Here is a 20,747-nt window from a genome sequence, read left to right as displayed (position 1 = left end):
CGGGGGTGCGGACGGCCCCGGCCCCGGGCCTGGCCCCGGCGGGACGGGCGGCTCAGGGCGCCGCGGGTGCCGCGTCGCGGGAGGGGAGCGCGGCCCCTGCACCGACACCCCGGCGCGCACGCAGACTCACACTCACACGCACGCACTCGCACACACATGCACACCCCCACACACACACACTCATGCACTCACACATGCACATGCACACTCACACATGCATGCACACACACGCACACTCACGCGCGCATGCACATACACGTGCACACACATGCACACTCACACACATACACTCATGCTTACATGCACACACTAAAACATACATGCGCACACACACACACTCACGCACATATGCACTCACATTCACTCGTGCTCAAACACACATGCACTCACACACACACTCAAACATGCATCCACACGCACTGACACACATGCATACACACGCACTCACACACACACACACATGCACTCACACACATGCACACTCAAACATGCATCCACACGCACTGACACACACGCATGCACACACACACTCGCACACTCACATGCACATGTACACACACATGCACTGCCCTGTGTGAAAGGATGTAGATACCTGTGGCAGATCAGGTGAGCAGGGGATTCAGTGTGCTGCAGGCATTGCTGGCAGTTTAGGTTTGATCCAGCAAAATTCCAAGCCTGTTTTTTGGTTTGGTTTGGTTTGGTTTGGTTTGGTTTGGTTGTTGTTTCGTTTTGTTTTCATTTTTGTTTTTGTTTTCATTTTTGGTTTGGATCTGCCAGGCCAGGATGCATGCGGAGGGCAAGGTGCTCAAACCCATTGCTTGCACCGCCCCTGTGGAGTGCTGGCTCTGTGCTGATGTACAAAGCAACTGACTGCAGCAGGACCGCAGCACACTTGCTTGCTTGCTCCGGTAAGCCAAAGGTTTTGCCTCTTAAACTTTATCTTACCCCAGATCTCACTGAGAAAACTCACAGGCAGAAAACTAAGCACGTGCATAAGTGTTCGGATGACAAAGCCAGAATTGCGTGGCCTTTACGGCTTTTGACAAACTTCATTACTGTTTCTGAAAAAAGAAAAAAGGTCCTTTTAGCGGTACAAAACTCTTGTTAGCTTGGATGGGCACAGAGTCAGAGCCCTTATAATATTCAGCTGGTATAACAGGCATTGACAGATGGGTATTGGCAAATGAGATGGGTATAGGAGAAATTGTGCACAACGTTGAAAAATAAACAGTGAAATCACAGAAGTTCATTCTTTTTCCCACAGGTCGAGGTTTACAATTTTGGCAATTTCTCAGCTTCTTGTGTTTAATGGAAACTTGCATTCTTGGAAATTGCAGCTTTTTTTCCGAAGTCGTAGGGTTTGTAGCAGGAAGAATAAACAGTACATCAACTTTATGAAAAGGTCTAAATTTAGATCTTAATGAAGCAAAGTGCTCCAGAATTCATTGTGTCAGATTAACTCCTCCACACCCAAGGAATGTGTGTGTGCATAGTAAGGAGTTTTCTAAAGTTTTCTGTGTATCACTTGAGGGAATGACTTATACAGCATAAAATTTGTACAGAACACATAACATTACTTCTCTCTGTAAATTAGAGAAAGATAGGAACATTTCACAGGCTTGCTGCAGTCAGGAAGTTTTTAAGCATATTCAGGCTTTTAGAAGTTTAGAAGGCACATCTGAAAGACACTCTAATCCACTTGTTGGAGATAGCTATCCCGAAGAACACACGCACGTTCTCAACTTCAAACAGATGAAGAAACTTTTCTTGCACTATCCTTTTTCAATACCAAACACCCAGCCGTTAAAGAAGATGCAGGCTCAAAGCCCCGATCGTATTTGGCAATTAGCTAAACATTTGTGCATAAAATTAGACAGACAGCTAGCTCCAGTTTGAAAAAGCAGAATCTAAAACAGTTCCTTTAGCTACTAGCCAGACGCTGAGTACAAACGCATCAGGTCACTCGGGTGGGTATCTGCAGGATCAGAGTCACCACTTCTGGCTGTGGCACCTCCTGGGCTGGGCTTTAAGAGTCAAGTACATTATACTGCTACAAATGCAGTGGGAGAGACTGGCCATGGGGGCTTGACCTGTTTGTTTGATGAAGTTTTTGTGGACAGTCTCCAAAAGTGCATCCTACTTGGGCAAAACTGTTGGAAATAACTGATTTCATATGCATGCAAAAAACATCCCTTCCTTTTTCCTTCCTTTCCCTTTTTCTTCACCTGTCCCCCTTCTAGCTCCTCTGAATATTTATTCCATGCTAGGGCTGGAAGCAAGATTGATGTTTGCCAATATGGTAGCCAGCTGCATTTCAAGAAAATAAAGAACTATCTGGATACTACGCGGAAACCCCCCTCTTTTTTCATAAGGACCTTCAGTTACACTATTTTGCTTCTATCACAAAGTAATTCATGTCCAGTCATCAACTGCATAGTCTCCTTTAAGGTCATTATTGAAATCTATAGCTTTATGAATATGGGCAGTAAAACACCGAGCGACAGCACTGGAGCTGAAAATAACACAGTTAGGCAACAACCACTTTGCACAAATGGGAATTTTACCTTTTTTTTTTAATTGTTGCTTTGAGAGGGACCAGTCAGGTGTAAGTTTTTCCCCCTTGGCCAGAGCATTGCCAGATTTGCAGTCCCTGTGGCAAGAGGCATCAAAATTGTCTGACAGGGCAGGTGGAAGCAAGGAGCCAAGGAGGTAACTTCCTAAAGCAGGTTGGGTGCAATAGACTGTCCCTGCTCTCTGCACTGTCGCAGACCCCTCCTAGCTCCCAGCAACTTGTTCCCCACTGCCTGTTAGAGGTTTCCTCCCCCTTAACTGTGTGCACTGTGCAGAAGTCTGATTTTTCATAGCCGAGGTAGGAAGGCATCTCATCAAACATACACGATCAGTCTTGCCGTAACGCAGCATGGGATACACAGAAGTTACAGGTCATTTCCCCCTTTCACTGGAAGAAAAAGGCTCATAAAATGCTGTCTTTCCATCTCCACCTGTTCAGTACAGCAAGGCTTTCCCTCTATCAGAAAGGAATGGATGCCTTCCTCTGTGTTACATTCGAGTTGAACATTAGAGGAAGCCTGCTAGACCATGGCTGAGGCACTGCTGGGATGCAAAGATGAGGAGTACTATTAACAATAATCATCCCCTCTTCCAGGTTAAATAACATTAGGCAAAATTTTGAGCACAGCAGACACATCCCCAAGTTACAGCGCATGAATAAGCTGCAGAGAAGGACAGCTACCAAAAATGTTGCCCTTTGCCCTTTTAAATACTTGCTTAGTTGACATATGCACTTGAAAATCTGAGATTTATATAATTGCTGGGAAAATATCCCAAAATGTCTCCTAACCCTTTTTTGTAAGGAGGGCAGTGTCTGAGTGTTGTGAACACAGTCTTTTGAGGGAAAAAACGATCAGAGTTGATATCAGCTTGGGATCCAGTTTTGTTATGGCCCATCATGCTTCTCCCTTCTTGCTGTTTCCTTTCCTCTCCACCCACAAGAATTACTGATATTGTGGTAAATATCACTTCACAATTAGAGCTGTCTATCTAAAAAGGATTAAATAGTGTGCTTAGATTTCATGAATGTGAAATTTCCACATTATAGCTATGTCCAGCCCTTTCAGAAAATCCTGCCTCCTATTAAGTTTTGTTTGAAATTCTAATCTTAGCTTAGAGATAGGCTGACTTTGCAGGCGTCCAGAGATGTCATGTGCTCAGGACACGGCTTCCACAAAGACACAAAGCTGATAGATAAACCATATTCGGACAGCAGGGATGAGCTCTTCCCCAGCAGAACACACAGTAGATCCATCAAAGATGAAAGAACGCGAACTGCAAACTAAGGGCATCTGTTACCCTGAACCAGCTTTCTTCTGCCTTATGCAAGAGCAGCAGGACAAAAATAGTCCTTATCATTAAAATACATGCAACTGCTGCCCCTCGTGCAGTACTACCTAAGTTGCATAGTGAAGTTTGTAGATGTCCTGTGGTTTGGTGGCAGAGTGATTGCGTTACATTAAAACTATCTGGTTTGGAAATGATACATGTCGATGAGATCTTAGTCACCCTTTGGAGGAAGAACCATTTCTTTCAGCTTTCTCTGTCATTGTAGTGGTCTGGTGCCATGAAGCTTTATGTCTGCATACGTGTCTGACACTCCCACACTGCATAGATGGAGGCAGAGGTTGCTCGTGCAGAAACCACCCAGGGTGCAGAGCGTTGCATTCGTACAGCTGTGGCAGTAGGATGTCAGGCTTTGTTCTTTGGCGCTCTCACCTGTGTCTGCCACATTCAACGGGCGCGGGCCAGCTGGGCAGCACCTCTGCCATCTACCATCAAGGGGAAAGCCAGCACTCTGACTTTCCTGTGAGCACCAAGCTAAGGGGTGCGGATCACTGTCCCTCAGCAAGCTAGGGATATGTTGGCAGTTCTGTAAATCACTTTATGGTGCTGACAGATCGGGTCTGGCACATTTGTCACTGAGTATTTTCCGACTCTCTGCAAGGAGCCGCGAGGAGGTGGATTAGGAGATACATTGTGGTTTAGCGTCTGCAGTTCACCCAGCCGATGGGCTGACAGCTGATGCAGCTCCACAGCACTGCTGGCCATGGCGAAGGTTTCCCTGCACCTCTGTCCGCTCTGCATGGAGCATAGGGAGACATAGACAGCGACACTGTCTCAAGCAGGTCTGAGCTTGCTATGGTTTGAATAGCTTTAGGCCTGCTTCAGACTATCTTTGCTTGCAGCCAACTCTGCAGGCCTGCTGGGCAGCGGTGCTGCAGCCAACCCTGCCCCGAGCTGGGCTCCGATGGCGGCTTGCAGTGCAACTTGCACCGCCCTCACCCCACTGCCTCTGCGGTGTCTCCGAGGACATGGTGCTGCCCTTTGGAGGTTCACCTGGCAGCCGAGCATGTATCGGTGAAGGAGGACAGGGTTTTGGGGAAACGCATGCAGTCCCACAGTGCAAGAGAGCAGCCGGTGAATCCCTTCGAGCCGGGGCTGCCTGCCTGGCTTCTGGCACAGTCAGCAGAGCAGGGTGGTGGGGGGAGAGAAAAGATTAACACCCCCAATCACATGCTTCCTACAGTGATCTGATTTATTAAATTCAACATCTTTAACCTCCAGTTCCCTAACTCCACCTCTGCTCCAGGGACATACACGTGCCAAGAAAGGAGTAGTCAGAAGAAATGCCTTTTGTTCCAAAATATACCTTATACTCACTCTCTGCCATAAGTCCTAACCTCATTTCCCTCTAGAAAGGACTGTATTGTACTACGCCCTTGTGCAAAAACCCACCAAGTTTTCTTGCATCCCCACTCTACTTATCTGTCTCTCTATTTTTGTCTTGAATTTTAGCTGTATTTGTTTCTTCCCAAATCCCTAGGTTATAACGCAGGCTGAAAAGTAAAGGCTCGGCTTGACTGAACCTCAGCACTACAGAGACTCAGCCTGTCACAACACCTTTATCACAGGAGCACTGGCATCTCTTTTACCCCATCCACTTTTTAGGTTGTGGTATCCCTGTTTGCCCAAAGTTAGGAAATCCTCTGGTTTTTCAGTTCACAGAAGATATTAGCTCTCACATCTTTCAGTTTAAAATCCTTTAGGTCAAAGTACAGAAAGACATCAGATCTGGGACTTCTCCAGTCAGTCTCTGCTAAAGGGTAAGATGGCAAGAGTGGCAGTCATGTTACCTTCTTTTTGATATTTGATGCTCTGAATTACATCTGCCATGTCACATGCTCCTTCCTGGGACAGTGATTTCCTCTAAAGCTCTAGGAAGAGACCAGTTCAGGTTTGTTTTTGTTTTGTTTTGGTTTTTTGCCTGCTGTGTCATAATTTATGGAAAGATGTAAAACAGTTTCAAGGAAGGCAAAACGTGGTTAGAATAAGTCTCTAGCTGTATTGCTGTTTCACTAGAGCATTTCTTTCCGTGGGCATGTCTTCTCTATGGCCAGTGGGCTGTATATTTCCCTAACGATTTTTTTTTTCTGGGAAAACTGGCTGCGGATCCATCTGTTTATGATGATTCGCATTTCTGAGTTTATAGAGTGGGGGACAGGCAACCCCCTGAATAGGGTGACTAGGGACAAGAACTTCTTTCACTTCCTCCAGCTGGTGGAGACATGAACACTTCTCTCCCCGCTCTTCACCAAACTTAGGATTGGCCATCAGGTGGAGACATCATGGTTTGAGTTTGCTGGCAGGTGGAACCACAGCATAGGGCTTCCTGCAACCTCCTGACCTGCTGCACAGTTTTCTCAGAGCAGATAGCAAGCTCTGGCCCATTTATTTAGTAGTATAGCCACAGCCTAAGAGTTGGCTGTAGGAACAGGTGATGTTGCTGAAGGCAGCAAAGTGCTGGAGACAGAACAACAACTGCTGCCTCCTTTTCCTCTGCCAGAAATCCAGAGACGCAGGCATTGAGAGAGGACATTTGATCCTGTTGCTGGGACTGGGACAAGCAATAGCCTCCTCCCCTTCTCCTCCGCTGGTAGCCGGAGCAGCAAAGCCAGGTATCAAGGATTTTTCTTTCCAGCTCCTTGTCCAAGCTGTGCCTATTTCTCTCCTGTAGCATGAGCAGGAAGGCTTGTGGCTTCAGCCTTAGAGTAGCGTAACTCAATTTTGTCTGCACTCCGGAGAAGCCTGGAGCTACCTCAGAGGGCTCTGTCATCAGCTGAAGCAGATTTTTCCTCTAATTTTTGAAATAGAGCTGTGGAATTTTTTACATCTCCAAGAAGCTTCTTTGTACTTCCAGGTCCCATGGCCTGTGGGTGATTTTTATAGCAGTTAAGTCTGCTGGCTGCAAAGTGAAGTTAAAATGAAATATGCCATTGATGGAAGATAGATGCCACCTCCCCTCCTCTTTAATATCATATCACAGAATAATTGGCAACTCAGAGCCCTTTGATCTCCGATGCTGTGGTGGGACCTGGAGAAGTAGATGGCCCCAAACCAGAACGATTCAGCCATGAAAATCTGCAATATGCAGAACCTCTCAGATCATCAGGTTTCTGCCTCTGATGGAGGGGCCCTAACGGCCATAGCCTGCATGACAGAAAGAGTAAGGGCCTAGTCTAGCTGGTATGATGGAGACACACATAACTGTTAAACGGGAATCTGTAACTTTCTGCTTTTCAAAGCATATGCAGCATTGGAGCGTGTGTAGCTGTGATACTGAAGGGTGGCAGTTCTGGACCATGTCATTTACACTGAGCTGCATTAGTTCCTTAGTTACATGGTTAAATATTTTACTGGACATTTAAGTGATATTTATGGATGTAAGCTGGTACAGCCTGAAAACTCTGAAATAAATTAAAGGGAGAGTTAAGAACTGTCATGGGAATAGCTATGAGATACCCTTACAGGTAGTACTTGACGGCACTGTTGATCACTTATTTATACCTTTTATCCAAAGGGTGTAATAACTATGTAAAGTATTTGTATGTAAAAATGACTAATATACATACATGGGAATGAATGTACTAGGCAGTGAAATGTGCAACATGGTAACATTTGAGCTGAATGCTGAATTATTATAAAATAATCCATAGGATGAAAATCTCTTTATTCAGTTAAAATGATAGGTGTCTTACACAGGATAAACGTCAATACCCCAAATACTAATTTCTATTAATAAAAAAGATATATATTTTTTAATGATTGACTGTTTATAGTCTGTTCAGAATGTGTCTTATTGTATTAGAGACATAAGTAACTCCTGCAGGGAAGCTCAGTTATGTTTGCATGGGTAGTTTCTAACAGCAGACAATGACTATTAATAGTGAACAATTAATAATAACTATGTAGTAAAGAGATTAAGACTTTTCTAAAAACCTGTCTTCTCTTGAAGGATTGTGTTTGGAAAGTCCTCCAAACTCCATAGCTTCGTTTAAGCCAGTACCCTAAGCTGTCTTGCCAAAACAGCCTCAGCACAACGCTAATTCGTATGAGTCAAAGAACTTCTGTCTCACAATAATTTTTTGATAATTTGAAAACCTGATAATCTTACCCTGCAATTCTGCACAGAGGTCAATTCTGGTGGAGAAAAACAGACTAGCGAAAAAACCCAATGTGGAAATGATTGGGATGCTTGTGTGGCAATGAAGAATTTGATTTACAGTTTTGTATTCAGACTTCTTTTTAGTACGCTCTTTGTGTTGCCTTTGAATAGATTTATTTCCAAAGGAAAGTAAAGATCTCTTTATTTGCCATCATTGAATTCATATCAGAGAATTTACATAATATATTTTTACTTCAAATTAGGCCTTCCAAAGATACTACTTGAGGATATAAAAGGACAAATGGGCTCAATTCATTTTCACTTTTTAACACATTTCGTTGGAGGATCATCACTTTAGCCACTACATAGTCATTGAAAATTTTCATTTCCTGATAGTAAAAACATGGCTCTTATCCACAGCTTTCTTTTGAAGGTAGCCGTTTGCCTCAAATACATTCTTTCTTCATTTGTGATAATCTGTTCCATAGCTTGTGTAAAATGTATATGTGATGTTTCCTTCATATTGTCATGACACATGGGATGGGATGTGAATATTTCAGCATCTTTTCACAGCAAAGCACAAGAGCCCATGAAAAGAAATCACTTAATTAAATCAAACAAGCAATTTGTTGTATAAGGAATCTGGAGAGAACTGGGTGACCATATTGAAACTTAATGTCATCTCCTCTTTAAGAAAACATAATTTGCTATGTTTATATTGAGCGGACAGAGGTTTTACATATAATGAGATGCCAAATCCTTTGAGCCCTATTTTCTGTTGGTACTAATGGAATTCAGTGGAGTTGTATTCATTTGTAGCAGAGTTGTTCTGCCAATTTACACCAACTTAAAAGGAATTAATCCAAGCGCTTGAGTAGCCTCTGATAATATATTCTTTCAGCCAAATGATTTTTTTGAAAAAAAAAGGCATGCTTTTGTGAACAAAGACCTTTTTCAGGTCTGAAATAAAACCATAACTTATGAAGACTTCAGATACCTTTTCTTTTGCATATCATTTTGCCTAATAAAACAATGACCTCTCCCTACAAACTTTGCCCTGTCCCTGGCTTATCAGAGTTGAACTAGACTACTATAGGACTGTCTACTTTGCAGGAGATGCCTGTGGTTCAGTGCCTTCTCTGCAGAATATACACAAATTGCTGCGCAAGTGGCTAAAAATCCCCACCGACTGTCTTTCCACCTCTGATGCTTCCTGAGACTATAAATTTAGCCATCTAAAAGGCAGATATTGAGTCCAAACTCACTGCCTAGACTCCTTCTGTAGACATTGGTGAGCGACAGGCCCCTCCAGTGGATGAAGCGTCCCATGGACTGAGTCATGTGGACCTTTGCCTGGCATGCGAGAAAGCGTAATTTTGCTCTTAGAAGCCTTTCTTCTGAGCAGAAGAGAAATGTACCTTGACTTACTTGTACCATACTCTTCTTTAGAATAAAAGATTGCATGTGTGTTGTTGTATATACACAACATGTTATATATCAAATAGCAAACTTCTCCAGCTTGTTTTAAGACGTCTTCATAACAAAGCGAGGTGAGTATGAATAATTAGTTGTAAGAAATTCTTTGAAATAACCTATGATACTCATCTAAAACAAACCTGAAATTACAGAAAAATCAGCAACAAACTCTGCTTAGAATTAGGAGTCCTTACAGCCACCAACTTGATTTACTTTATTTTTTTAAAAAAACCACTTTCCTATTTAGTAACTGTATTGTTTGAAATGTCAAGTCCAAATACCTGTAATGCTGCCCAGATCCCTGGAGCATAAATACCAGTTAGCAGAACACCAGTGATTCAGGCTAAGCTATTCTTAAGGAGATTCTCATCCTTTTTCAAACTGTAATTGCCTATAAATGAAAACAATTCTCCTTAGATGAATCAATACATCTGCTGTGCTGATGTAGCTCCCCAGCAAAGTGAGTACATGGAGAGATTTGTTTTACCTGCCGGCTCTTGAGAAGGCGGAAGCTTCCCATTGCTACCTGTCAACAGTGTTGTTACAAGAGGCTTGTGGACCTGCTTCAAGCACTACTTCAAATCTCTATAATGGGTTTCACAGAACATTAAATATTTGGCTCAATAATAAACACAATGGTTGTATGGAACATTTCTGGTTTAGGAGAAGCAGTAACGAGCAGTTAGCTGTTATTAGTTTTGTGAAAGATCACATATGGGAGTGGGAGCAGAGCTATCCATGTCAGCCATTAGAAACAACTCAAGGGATGGCAGAGATAACTTGCAACTTAAAGGTTGAGGAACACTCTTGTGCATCCACCAGCAGTTGCATTGGCTACACAGACTCTTACTCCTTCTGTTTAACTTCTCCCCTCCCAGAAAGACCTAACAGAAAAAGAAATGCAGATGATACAAAAAAGCATAATTTAAAATGTCTCACAGAGCTAATTTCCTTCCATCCTTGGTTAAAAAAAAAAAATCAGCCAGTGTTTACATTCAAAGCACCTTTCCAAAAGGAGGAACTTAATAATCCTACAGCATAATATTGCAATAATGAAAGCTTGTTTAGTTTACTGCATGGAAAAAAAAATTATGTTATTGCACTAGGGTGTATGTCCCCGTGAAGAGGAGGGTGTTATGATAGGAAGTCAGAGGAAGGCTGGGGAAGGAGGAGAGAGTGCTGAGCTGTGTCAGAAAATAGAGCAGAGGGTATGGAGATAAATCAGGAAGGAGTGGGAGGCCACAGGCAGAGTAGTGTGCATTCAGGGATACAGTCATGAACCTCAAAGAGGGGATGATATACGGAGATGTTAAAGAAAAAAAAAAAGCAAGGAGGCTGCAGCAAGAGAATAAGGGCTGACCAGCAGAGGAGGGAGTGTGAAAGAGTCAAAGAAGCAAAATCTCTGTAGGCTGACATTTCCTTTACCATGTGTGTCCCACAGCCTAAGGAACTCCTCCTTAAAGGGGAACACATTTAAGACCTTTACGTGAAATTCAGAGAAATTTTTTTCAAAGACTTCATCCCTCCTGCACCATTCTTAGTAGCAAAACTGATCTATGCGACTATTGGGAACACCCTTCTCTATTAGCGGAAAACATAAAAAAGCAAAGTTCAGCCTATGCCCTCGGTGAGTATATAACATCATATGCACAGTGGCTGTAATGCAAGGAGCTCTGGCGAGTCTATGGCAATTTGTGTTGTGTTTGCTGTCTCTCTGGGGATTCGTGTATGCTGAATAGAACTTTATTTCTTCAGGAACAAAACTGTGCTTTTAAACTGGCTGTGCAGCTGTAAGATATGCTACATGTATCGAATACTTTGACCACAGTTAAGGAATATTAGGGCAAATACTCCTATACTCCTCCATCAAAATGGATGAAGCATTCTGGTAGGTTTTTCTCGGCATTTTCTTTTCTACATGTTGAAATAGCTGTGTTCGTTCAGTTCTATGGTTCTGGAGGGACTAATGAGCAAAGAAGGTGATTCTTAGTCCTGTAATGGCTTTGGTACAAATATAAGGAAAGAGGTGCTGATTATTCACCCCTCTCAAGCTTTACAAGATACCTCCTAGAGTCCCAGTCCCACAACAGGCATTTGATTCAGTGGGTACCAGCAATCCATTGAACTGGACTGGTCAGGACCACTTAAAATAAATCAGGATTGTATCATCATTAAGAATACTCAGATAAACAAAATATTTTTTGTTTCATCTTTATACTGAGTTTGACTGCAATGAATCCAGTTCAGTCTTAGCTTTTCATTGAAGACAATGAAATTAAATCAAGAACAATTTTGGCCTTTTGGCTCTGAAATCTGTTTAACAACATGCTCTTCTGCAGTAAACAGCTGCTTTATTTTTATCCTTTTTTTGTATGACAAACTTCAACACAGGAAATTAATGCAAAAAAGAGCAAAAAATTTTCACAGCAGTAGACAGGGAAATCACAGAAGTACTTCTCCTCATAAAATGTTCAAGACAGATCTTTTTGCTTAATTGTGCCAGAGCTTTTATTTCCAATAATTAAGATGGAACAACAACAGCAAAAAAGATAAAATCGCTGTATCATTTTATGCTATCAGACGAAATGGGATCCCAGTTTCAAGTACTAAAACTTCTTGGAAATTCAGAGCATTTTTTGCCAAGTCCAGTCTCTTATGTTCTTTTCATTTCACTAGAAATAGGTTTAAGTGCACCTCATGTTTTTCCTAAATCATGTGGCAATTGATGAGAAAGAATCACATTGAACACTACTAGTGAAGTAGTAAATCTGATGTCTCAAAATCTCCATTTGGAAGCATATACATGAAATGCCTTATGGAGATTTACTCTCTGTTGTGCAGTTGTAAAGATTCAGAATCTAGCCATACGCATTAGACTAGTGCAGACAAGCTTTTCAAAGCTATATGATGCAACTATGCATCTAAATGCACCTAAAGCCTTGAAGGTATCAAAATCATTTAAAAATCGTGCCTTCTTGGTCAAGATCTGATGTAGAGATACTTCAGAAATGTGTAAAGGAAAAGGTTTTTCCAGCATAGAAAATAATGTGAAGGACTCTACACTATAATTAGTGGTTGGCTAATAGCACATCATTTGAAGTGGAATATTTCTGTAGAAATTTTTAAAAGATTGACTAATATCAAGTTTATAAATTTATGTTAGCTTTAATACAAAGTCTTAAGATACTGTACAAAGTGTATCTTTCCATAAACCTATTGAAGCATGCATAATTATAGGATGATTTGGATCTTTGACTCAAAAAAGTCCACAGAACAAATATGGATTTAGGAACTGGCTGGGTGGATGAACCATAATTGCATTAAAAAATAGTACTGTTCCAACTATAGCGTGCGAACTAAAGTGAAGGACAGGAAGAATTTCCTTATTTCTGATGGGATTCCTTTCCCTCAGTAGCTGGTCCTGTGTTATAACTTGAAGAGCAAAGTTTATGCCTTTGGAATGCAGCAGATTGCCCCAAGTGTTATGAATTTGGGGTTTTTCCTTTTAATTTTTTCCCCTTGGGGATAGAATACTTCTGGTGATCTCTAGCTTCCTTGAAAAACTGCACGATTTGATTGTTGGTTCCAGCATAACATATGCAGCTTGTAAAAGCAGCGCATTCTTTTGCTCTCTATAAGAGAAAAAAAGTCACTAAAATGTCTAAGGAAAATGCCAAATTCCCAGGAAATAAAAACTTCTGCCTCTGTGTGTGTGTGTGTGTGTGTGTGCGTGCGCACGAGTGTGTGTGTGTGTATGTGAAGTTTAATGGCTTTTGAATGAAGTGACATTTTTATCATTTTGGAGCATACATGAATTGCAATGGGTTTTATTATTTTGAAAAGATGGAAGTGTGAAGAAAGAAGCAGCTCTGAAAAAAGATTAAAGTGATGTTGCATTGAATAGAAAATATTTGCATTTCATCTGTTTAAAAATAAGCTATTAAAATGCATCATGAGACTTAGTGATTCTTCACATGTCAGCCCGGACAAATGAAGCAAAGATGCCATCTTCTTGAGAAAGTAGGTTCTCAGGCGTATCATATTCTAAAATGTTCCCTCGCTTCATGACAATGACCAGGTCTGCAGTTAGAATGGTGTGAACCCGATGCTGCCATAAAGAAAAGCATAAAGAAATCCTCATTATGATAATTCTCATTGCAGTTCATTAATGGGCTTGACCCAAAGTTTACGAAGTTGGTGAAAGGCTATCCCTGTCTACAGAGGTAGGTCTTTGTACTATATCTTTAACCTGAAGAGATCTCAAATTACTTTACAGCCGGTGGCACCAAGCCTGAAAATACTTATGCATGCTCTTTGCTTTTGGTCAGGTAATTGCAGTTATGGACAACACAGCAGTTGGAATAAATCCTATGGCATTACCAAAATACATTTAGTAATGTATTTTACTTTTAGTAAATGAGTGAGAAACATCCTGGCTATGTCTACACTGTCAGGTGACATAGCTTCCTCCTTCACTCCAGGGTCTGTGACCCTGACTGTCTAAACTGCACCTATCTTAGATCACTCCTGGGCCATCTTACTGTAAATCAATTAGCTCTCTCTGAGAGTAAATTCGTATGTGCTGCAGGGTATAGCTCAGCCCTATAGGTATGAATGAATACATGGATGAAACCAGGCCAAGCGTGATTTTCATGCTGTGTGAGTATGGCCAGTCAGTTTTAGACAGGACTAGCTCCCAACAATGTGACACTTCACTACATAGCCTGAAGGCCTCAGACTGTTTTTGGGGGTGGACTCCCTTAATGGTATGAATTTAATGTTAGCTGCATGTATAGGCTTTAGCTAAACACAATCAGAGCAGTCATGAAATTAAACCCAGAAACCATGCAATAAACACCTCCTTGCACTGTCATCTCAGAAGGCATGCAGTAGAAAGGAAGCAGAACAAAAAGAAACTAAAGAGTTAAAGATAGCTACCAAAGAGCCAGAAGTCTTGTGAACAGTGTGGACTGAGTCTACTTGTGAGTCTTCACCAAAGTGGTGAACAGGCCGTCCTCTTTGAGAAGTAAGTTTGAGGGAGTGTCGCATTCAACTAGAAAGCCCTCAGAAAAGACTAGGACAATGTTGGCGTCCAAGATGTGAGATACGAGGTGCTAGAAAAAAGAAGAGAAACAGGTGGGTGGAAGAAAGTTCAGCCATAGATGAAGGAAGGAAATGAAGCCAATTCTGTGAAGAAAGCTAAATATGAATGGGTATCATTTTGTCTGAGACACCAAGTTTGGAAAAGAAAAGCAAAAAGAAAAGTGAGATTTCAGTGAGAAGGACAATACTGAAAATTTGAAAGGCATTAACTAGATGGGAATATGCTTACTGCTAGTATTTTCAGCATTTAGACATATGAGAATCTTGGAGCATGTTGTAAATGAGCTAGGTTAAGTGATTTGCCCAATACAAACTAGTCACTGACAGATTTGAAACCAGAATCCAGGAGATATAATTCTAATCTCTAACCACAAGATTGGATCCCAGACAAAGCAACTGAAACAGCTGTTGAAGCATATATTTATCTCATGGATAAAACATCTGTTTGTTGAGTAAGTATGCTGTCACAAGGTGGAATTATTCTTAAAGTTATCTTGTGTACGTGTGGGTATGTATGTGCGTATATATACATGCACACACATGTATATGCCCCTGTATGTACCTACACAGATACACAGAACTTCTGGGCATGTTTCATATCACTAGAAAGGGCAGAAAAACAGGAAAAAATGTCGCAAACATCTAGTTGAGTAGATTTTAATTTTTTGAACAATTTCCATTGATTCCAATTTTAAAAAACTTTATCGTGAAACCAAACTTTTATTCTGAAAGAGAAAAAAGATAACCTGACTTGGAAAACTGCACCAAAAAATTTTTGAAATCTCAGCTCCTTTTATAAATTCATGGCACTATTGTAGGCACTATACATGGATTTTAGTGGCAAAATTCAATCCAGATTTTGAAGAAACTTTCATTAATGGTTATATCCATGGGCTCAGTTTTCATTTGTTTATTGAGAATGACTTGAAATTCTGTTGGTGACGGTGGAGATGCTGAAGTTTCCCATAAAGTCCATCTTCAGATCTAAGTGTTTACTATAGTTTATTTTTGAAAGATAGCAATTATGGGTAAAATTTCATTTCGAAGGTATCTGTTTTGACCTGTTCAACACCTGGGAATATTCTGACCTTGGGTTTTACTTTTATTTTGTTTTCATACTGATATTTAGCAGGTGAAAGGCAAGATCCACTGTCTAAGGAATGAGGAAAGACAGCATCTGCTAACATGCATACTTACAGCTATTGTTACGACTGTGCGGTCTGCAAAGGCAGTCATCACAACCTTCTGCAAAATGTTTTCCTACCAAAAGAAAAGGATAAATGGTACTTTTTCCTTGAACATTTTACATTGTTATGCGTCATTAAAAACCAAAGAGACAGCATTATATTCCATACTATCTCCCATCTGTGCACCACTCTCACTAATGAAATGTGACACAGGTAGAAGCAGTGATTTTCTAATCACTGTTTCACTTTGTCATTTTTTCCCCAAACTATAGACACCAAAATACATCAACAGCAGCATCTGAAACTAAATGCTAGACAAAAGCAAAGAGGCTATCAGTCTTTGCTAAAGCGACTTCTTGACTGACAAGGACAACACCTTCTCTACTAGTAGATTCATGTACTGCACCAATGGCATTAACTGGTATACTCACTGTGGCCATGTCAATAGATGCAGTGGCTTCATCCATGATGAGAATGCTACTCTTACGAACAAAGGCTCGGGCCAGGCAGAAGAGCTGTCTTTGCCCTACGCTGAAGTTCTCTCCTCCCTCTGTTACCACTGCATCTGTAATAGAATTAATTAGGCTGAATGTTGCACCGCTGACATTCATACACTCAGGACCAAGTGATTTTGAGTGGGCAGCATGAAAACTCTGCCCATGCACTATTTCAGCATCAAGCAAAATCCCTGTAAAAGCCAAAAAGCATAATCTTGACTGAGCATTGGAATGGAGTGATATCAAGAAAAGTGAACACAGCTGTTGGGAAAGGAGTAATATATCATCAAGCAAATAGTTGGCACAGATAGTTGACATATCTGTAAACTGTAGTAAAGCATCTTAGTAATATGAAACACTCTTAATATGGAAGGAAATATGTGAGTTTCCATCATGAACCAGATCTGAAATGATAGGGAAATGCAGTGTTCTAGCCAAAAGCTACAGGTCTGCTGACAATGCCAGATTCTGCTGAAGGAGCAGAGGTAAAGTGCTCTTTTTTAGCTCTTTGCTGACTGGTCACCCCACTACATTGCTGAGGTCCCAAAGGAAAATTCTTATGCAGTGAGTGGAAAACTAGACTATTGTTCAGTTTTTTAGTGAAGATATTCTGTCATAAAGACAGAATATTCTTTAGGTGCCTGTCAACTGTCATGATGGCTCAGAGTGTGAGATATTATGAAATATCATTACAGAGAGAAATACAAAACTCAGGTACATTTTTCCCATGTATTTGTTTATATGTGTGCATGCCCATACATGTATCATTTTTTTATTGTCCTAAATTTGTGGATGCTTGGTTCAGACATACCAAGACCTCCTGGCAATGACTTGACCATGTTCTTCAGCTGAGCAATCTCCAGTGCTTCCCAAAGTCTATCATCAGTGCACTTGCATTCTGGATCCAAATTAAAGCTGCAAGAAGAGCATAACAGGAGTCTTGTCATTACAATTACAGTTCATTCAGACATTTTGGAATTGTTTGTGTCACTTGATTTCCCCTGGGCAGACTGTGCAGACCGACTGCAGTGAGCAGGAAAGGTTACTTCCATTTTCCACCCATTCCTGTTTCACAACCCTTTCTGGGATTAGCACCCACCACAAACGCACCATGTAATGCTGCTCTTCACCCCCCGGACAACAAGCACCTACCGGATAGAACCACTGAACAATATTGGATCCTGGAGAATAATGGAGAGTCGGGAACGCAGAGTATGAAGAGGCAATTTGCTGATGTCTATTCCATCGATCACTATCCTCCCTATTTAAAACGACATGCAGCAGACATGTGAAGGAATTGCACAGATTATGTGATTTGTCAGTAGCAGACAGAAAGATAAAACAGAAACTTTGGGCTGGGTTCCAGATTATGAGAGAGTGCTTCTGCATTCTCTCAGCACTGTGATATAAACATGGAGAAGGCGAATGTATGTAGTAACACAAGCCAGAGGGAACCCAGCTTATTGGTGACACTGGCCTTTCCCTTAAAGGAAATACGTGGCTTCCATGCTATGTGATTAATGATAGCAGAACGATACTTTATTATGAGGCAACCTGAGCTTTACAGCAAAATGGAGTGAGCGCAAGAACAGCTGATGTAATTAGCCATGTTGTCTGCCTTTCTTTGTTCCCCTTAACTTCAGTTCTAGCAGGAGAACATGGGACAAAGCAAACTGAAAGAAGATACGATAAGGGGTATTTTCATCAGGCTCAATTCTGCTGTTTCCCTGTGGATTTCTTAGCTGGGCAGCTGCACCAAACCTTGGAAAGTGCCTACATTAAGTTTATTAGTTCTCTCTCCTAACAGTGAGAAGAAGTGAACCTAACCATGAAGTGGCAAATGTATGGATATTCAAAGCTGTAGACATCCAGCCCTGCTGTCATGCGCAATTGTCATGATGCTGCAATTTCTAGGTTATCGTGTGTAGTCCTAATCTATTGAAAACCTTAATTCCCACCTAGCTGGACTACTGTTAGATTTATGCTTTTATTAGAAGTTCAGAGGAGCCATGATTTCGTCTGTGAGGTGAAGTCCAATTGTTTTCAGATTTCAGAAAGTCTGAATCAGGTCATGAAACTTCAGCATGACACATCATGTAGTAGCATGAACTTAAGCAATTTCTCTTCCCTCCCAAAATGAAAACACAAGAGAAAGTTTCAGGAAGATGAGATGGACTAATGGGAGAAAAATAATTTGTCATTGCTTGGGAATGGGGGAATGCATTTTTGATAGAAGCCAAGGTGCTCAGGGGAAAGAAAGAGCAGATGAGGAGACCTAAGAGAAAAAGGAAAGCAGAGAGAGGAGCTGGAAAACCAGGAAAGCAAAGAGGGACAGTTAGGCAAGACAGGAGAAATAAGAGGTGGTTTGACCAGAGGGCAGGAAAGGGGAAATGATAGTGAGCAAAGAAGGGAGAGTTCTGGGGGAATAACATGGAACATAAACAAATTTAAAGAAATAACAGATACGTGAGGAACCAAGATGGACAACGTGAATGAAATCTCGGTTCCAGTAAAGTCACTGTAAATTCTTTTCTTTAGCTTTTTTTAGAGTTAGGACTCCACAAAGAAAGAAGGAAGGACCAGCATAGAGGCCCAGCATAGTCTAGTGAGAGAAAGAAAGGGATGCGGACAAAGGATACACAGAACTTGATTAAAAATAGTTAGGCTTTCCCAGTGGGAAAAAACAGGGATACAGGAAGAACTGACAAAGAAAAGATATAGAAAGTAGGTTAAAGTAGAAGGAAACTAAAAGTTGGGCATAAATAAAGTTATTATTTGTTTGCACTATTGTACTATCCAGGAACCACAGTGACAAATCAGAAACCTATTACTACCTATATATATACAGGCACAAAACAACAGCAAAAGCATGTATTAGATGCACCAGATTTACTTATCCTCCCACATCATTCTGGGATTTCCCTAGCAAACATTCCACATGGAATGGCCAAAATGGAAACATGGAAATATTTGAAACAAAAAGATGATTTTCCAGTAGGTTTACATACTCGTGCAGCAGTACACATGTATATAAATGCCAGTATGCATACTGCTGCATACTAGTCCATTCCAACTAGCTGAGAGAGTGAAATGCTGTAGGAGTGAAAACATAGCAAGAAGTTTCCAAAATCCTTAATCAATTTCTGCTGTAGCTGTGGGAAACCACAATAAAATAAAAAACAAATATCAAGGGAATGCACTTGTTCAGTTCTAGTTTCTATTTTACTAATATTTTGACAGTTATCATAATTTAATGCAGTTATTTTTTAGGGAGAAATTTAGAGGCTCCAGAGAATTGCATATTTTTTCTCCTATCTAGAGCATGGAATACTGTTTTGTCAGAGCATATGAGAAAAAAGAGAGAGATTTAGAAGCATAATCTATGAGGTGGAGAGCATTTCCTGGAAGAACCAAGTGCTACTCACAATAGGACAGTTTGTACTTTGAAGGATCAGGCATAACGAGCCCCATTCTAATCAAGTATCTTCCAAGCCAGAAAGGCAGGATATAAGCTATCAATCAAAAAGTCTCCTTGTTTCTTCTGAAGAAATAAGGGGGAAGCAGGTCAGGAGTGACAACAAAGTCCAGTGAAAACTAACCATCAAATATGTCGACCATTCTGAAGAACGCCAAAGACAAGGAGGATTTGCCACTGCCAGTACGACCACAGATCCCAACCTGCAAAAGAAAGCAAGATGTTATTTGCTTACAGAAGAAAGCTGTAAATCAAACATATCGTTCTGCGAAAGCTGGACCGTGAAAATGGCCCTGCTGGTGAGAAGAAAGCTCCTTCCCAATGGCCAGTGTCAGATGCTAGGGAAAAAAACAAATGAGCATGGCAAGCATGCTCTTCATCTCTGACTCTCTGCATGAGAAGCGTATATGTAAACTGAAAAGATCATACAATACATGCGATAGTGACTACCACCTTCCCAGAAAACATTCTTAACAATCACTTTATAAAAGCTAGACAGTTTCAGCTTGATAAAAAGAGAGTATTATTTACTTTATACTTTGATGGTGTTTCTCATTCACATGCAATGGGTTTGTATCCCTCTTAACTTGACAAGGAACTTAAACACATAGAGCTGGTGGAGAATTTTTTCCTTTGAGTGTTATTTTCCAGTGGAAAATGCAATTTCTGCAACATCAATAGCTTCTTTAGAAAAAATGCAATTTTGACCATGGAAAAAAAAAACTCTTTTTTTTTTGGTTGGTTCACTTAGAATTTTGTTATTTCAGTTTGTTGAGCTGACTGATGGAGCAATGTACAATTTAATTTTAAGTTGATCTGAGCTTTTTATAACAAATCAGCAAGTGAAATTAAACAGAAAACAAGTGAATTTCAGGAATATTGGGATATTTAGTAAAAAACACTGAAACAAAATAGTTCTGTTTTTCCCAAATAATTCTTTGGGAATTTCTGTCCCAGGAAGTTTTTTTGAAATTGCAGCATATTGTCCTGGA

At 40.9% G+C, this 20,747-nt stretch overlaps 1 protein-coding gene and 1 long non-coding RNA gene across 5 annotated transcripts in view; one reads left to right on the top strand and one right to left on the bottom strand.

The window, feature by feature from the left end:
* Positions 1-99: 99 nt before the first annotated feature.
* Positions 100-7,495, top strand: LOC135328734 (uncharacterized). Its single transcript, XR_010389757.1, has 3 exons — positions 100-606; positions 778-908; positions 6,419-7,495. It is a non-coding gene; the product is annotated as an uncharacterized LOC135328734 (long non-coding RNA).
* A 4,235-nt stretch (positions 7,496-11,730) lies between these two features.
* The window catches only part of ABCC9 (ATP binding cassette subfamily C member 9), an 82,280-nt gene continuing 73,263 nt past the window's right edge, over positions 11,731-20,747 (bottom strand). For 3 of the 4 annotated variants that reach the window (XM_064516117.1, XM_026092685.2, XM_064516127.1), the window contains 6 exons: positions 19,880-19,958; positions 17,433-17,541; positions 17,092-17,195; positions 16,215-16,348; positions 15,794-15,856; positions 11,731-13,601 (listed from right to left, as the gene is read on the bottom strand). In XM_064516117.1, coding sequence (XP_064372187.1) covers positions 13,464-13,601; positions 15,794-15,856; positions 16,215-16,348; positions 17,092-17,195; positions 17,433-17,541; positions 19,880-19,958 — 627 coding nt within the window. In that variant the 3' untranslated portion in view covers positions 11,731-13,463. Of the gene's footprint in view, positions 13,602-14,266; positions 14,608-15,793; positions 15,857-16,214; positions 16,349-17,091; positions 17,196-17,432; positions 17,542-19,879; positions 19,959-20,747 lie in introns of those variants that run through there. The other variant, XM_064516121.1, reaches the window with a different exon arrangement.

This window comes from Dromaius novaehollandiae, chromosome 1, assembly GCF_036370855.1.
Source record: "Dromaius novaehollandiae isolate bDroNov1 chromosome 1, bDroNov1.hap1, whole genome shotgun sequence".
Lineage (NCBI taxonomy): Eukaryota > Metazoa > Chordata > Aves > Casuariiformes > Dromaiidae > Dromaius > Dromaius novaehollandiae.
Note: the sequence above shows the minus strand (reverse complement) of the source record. Positions and strands in the feature narration are given on the sequence as shown.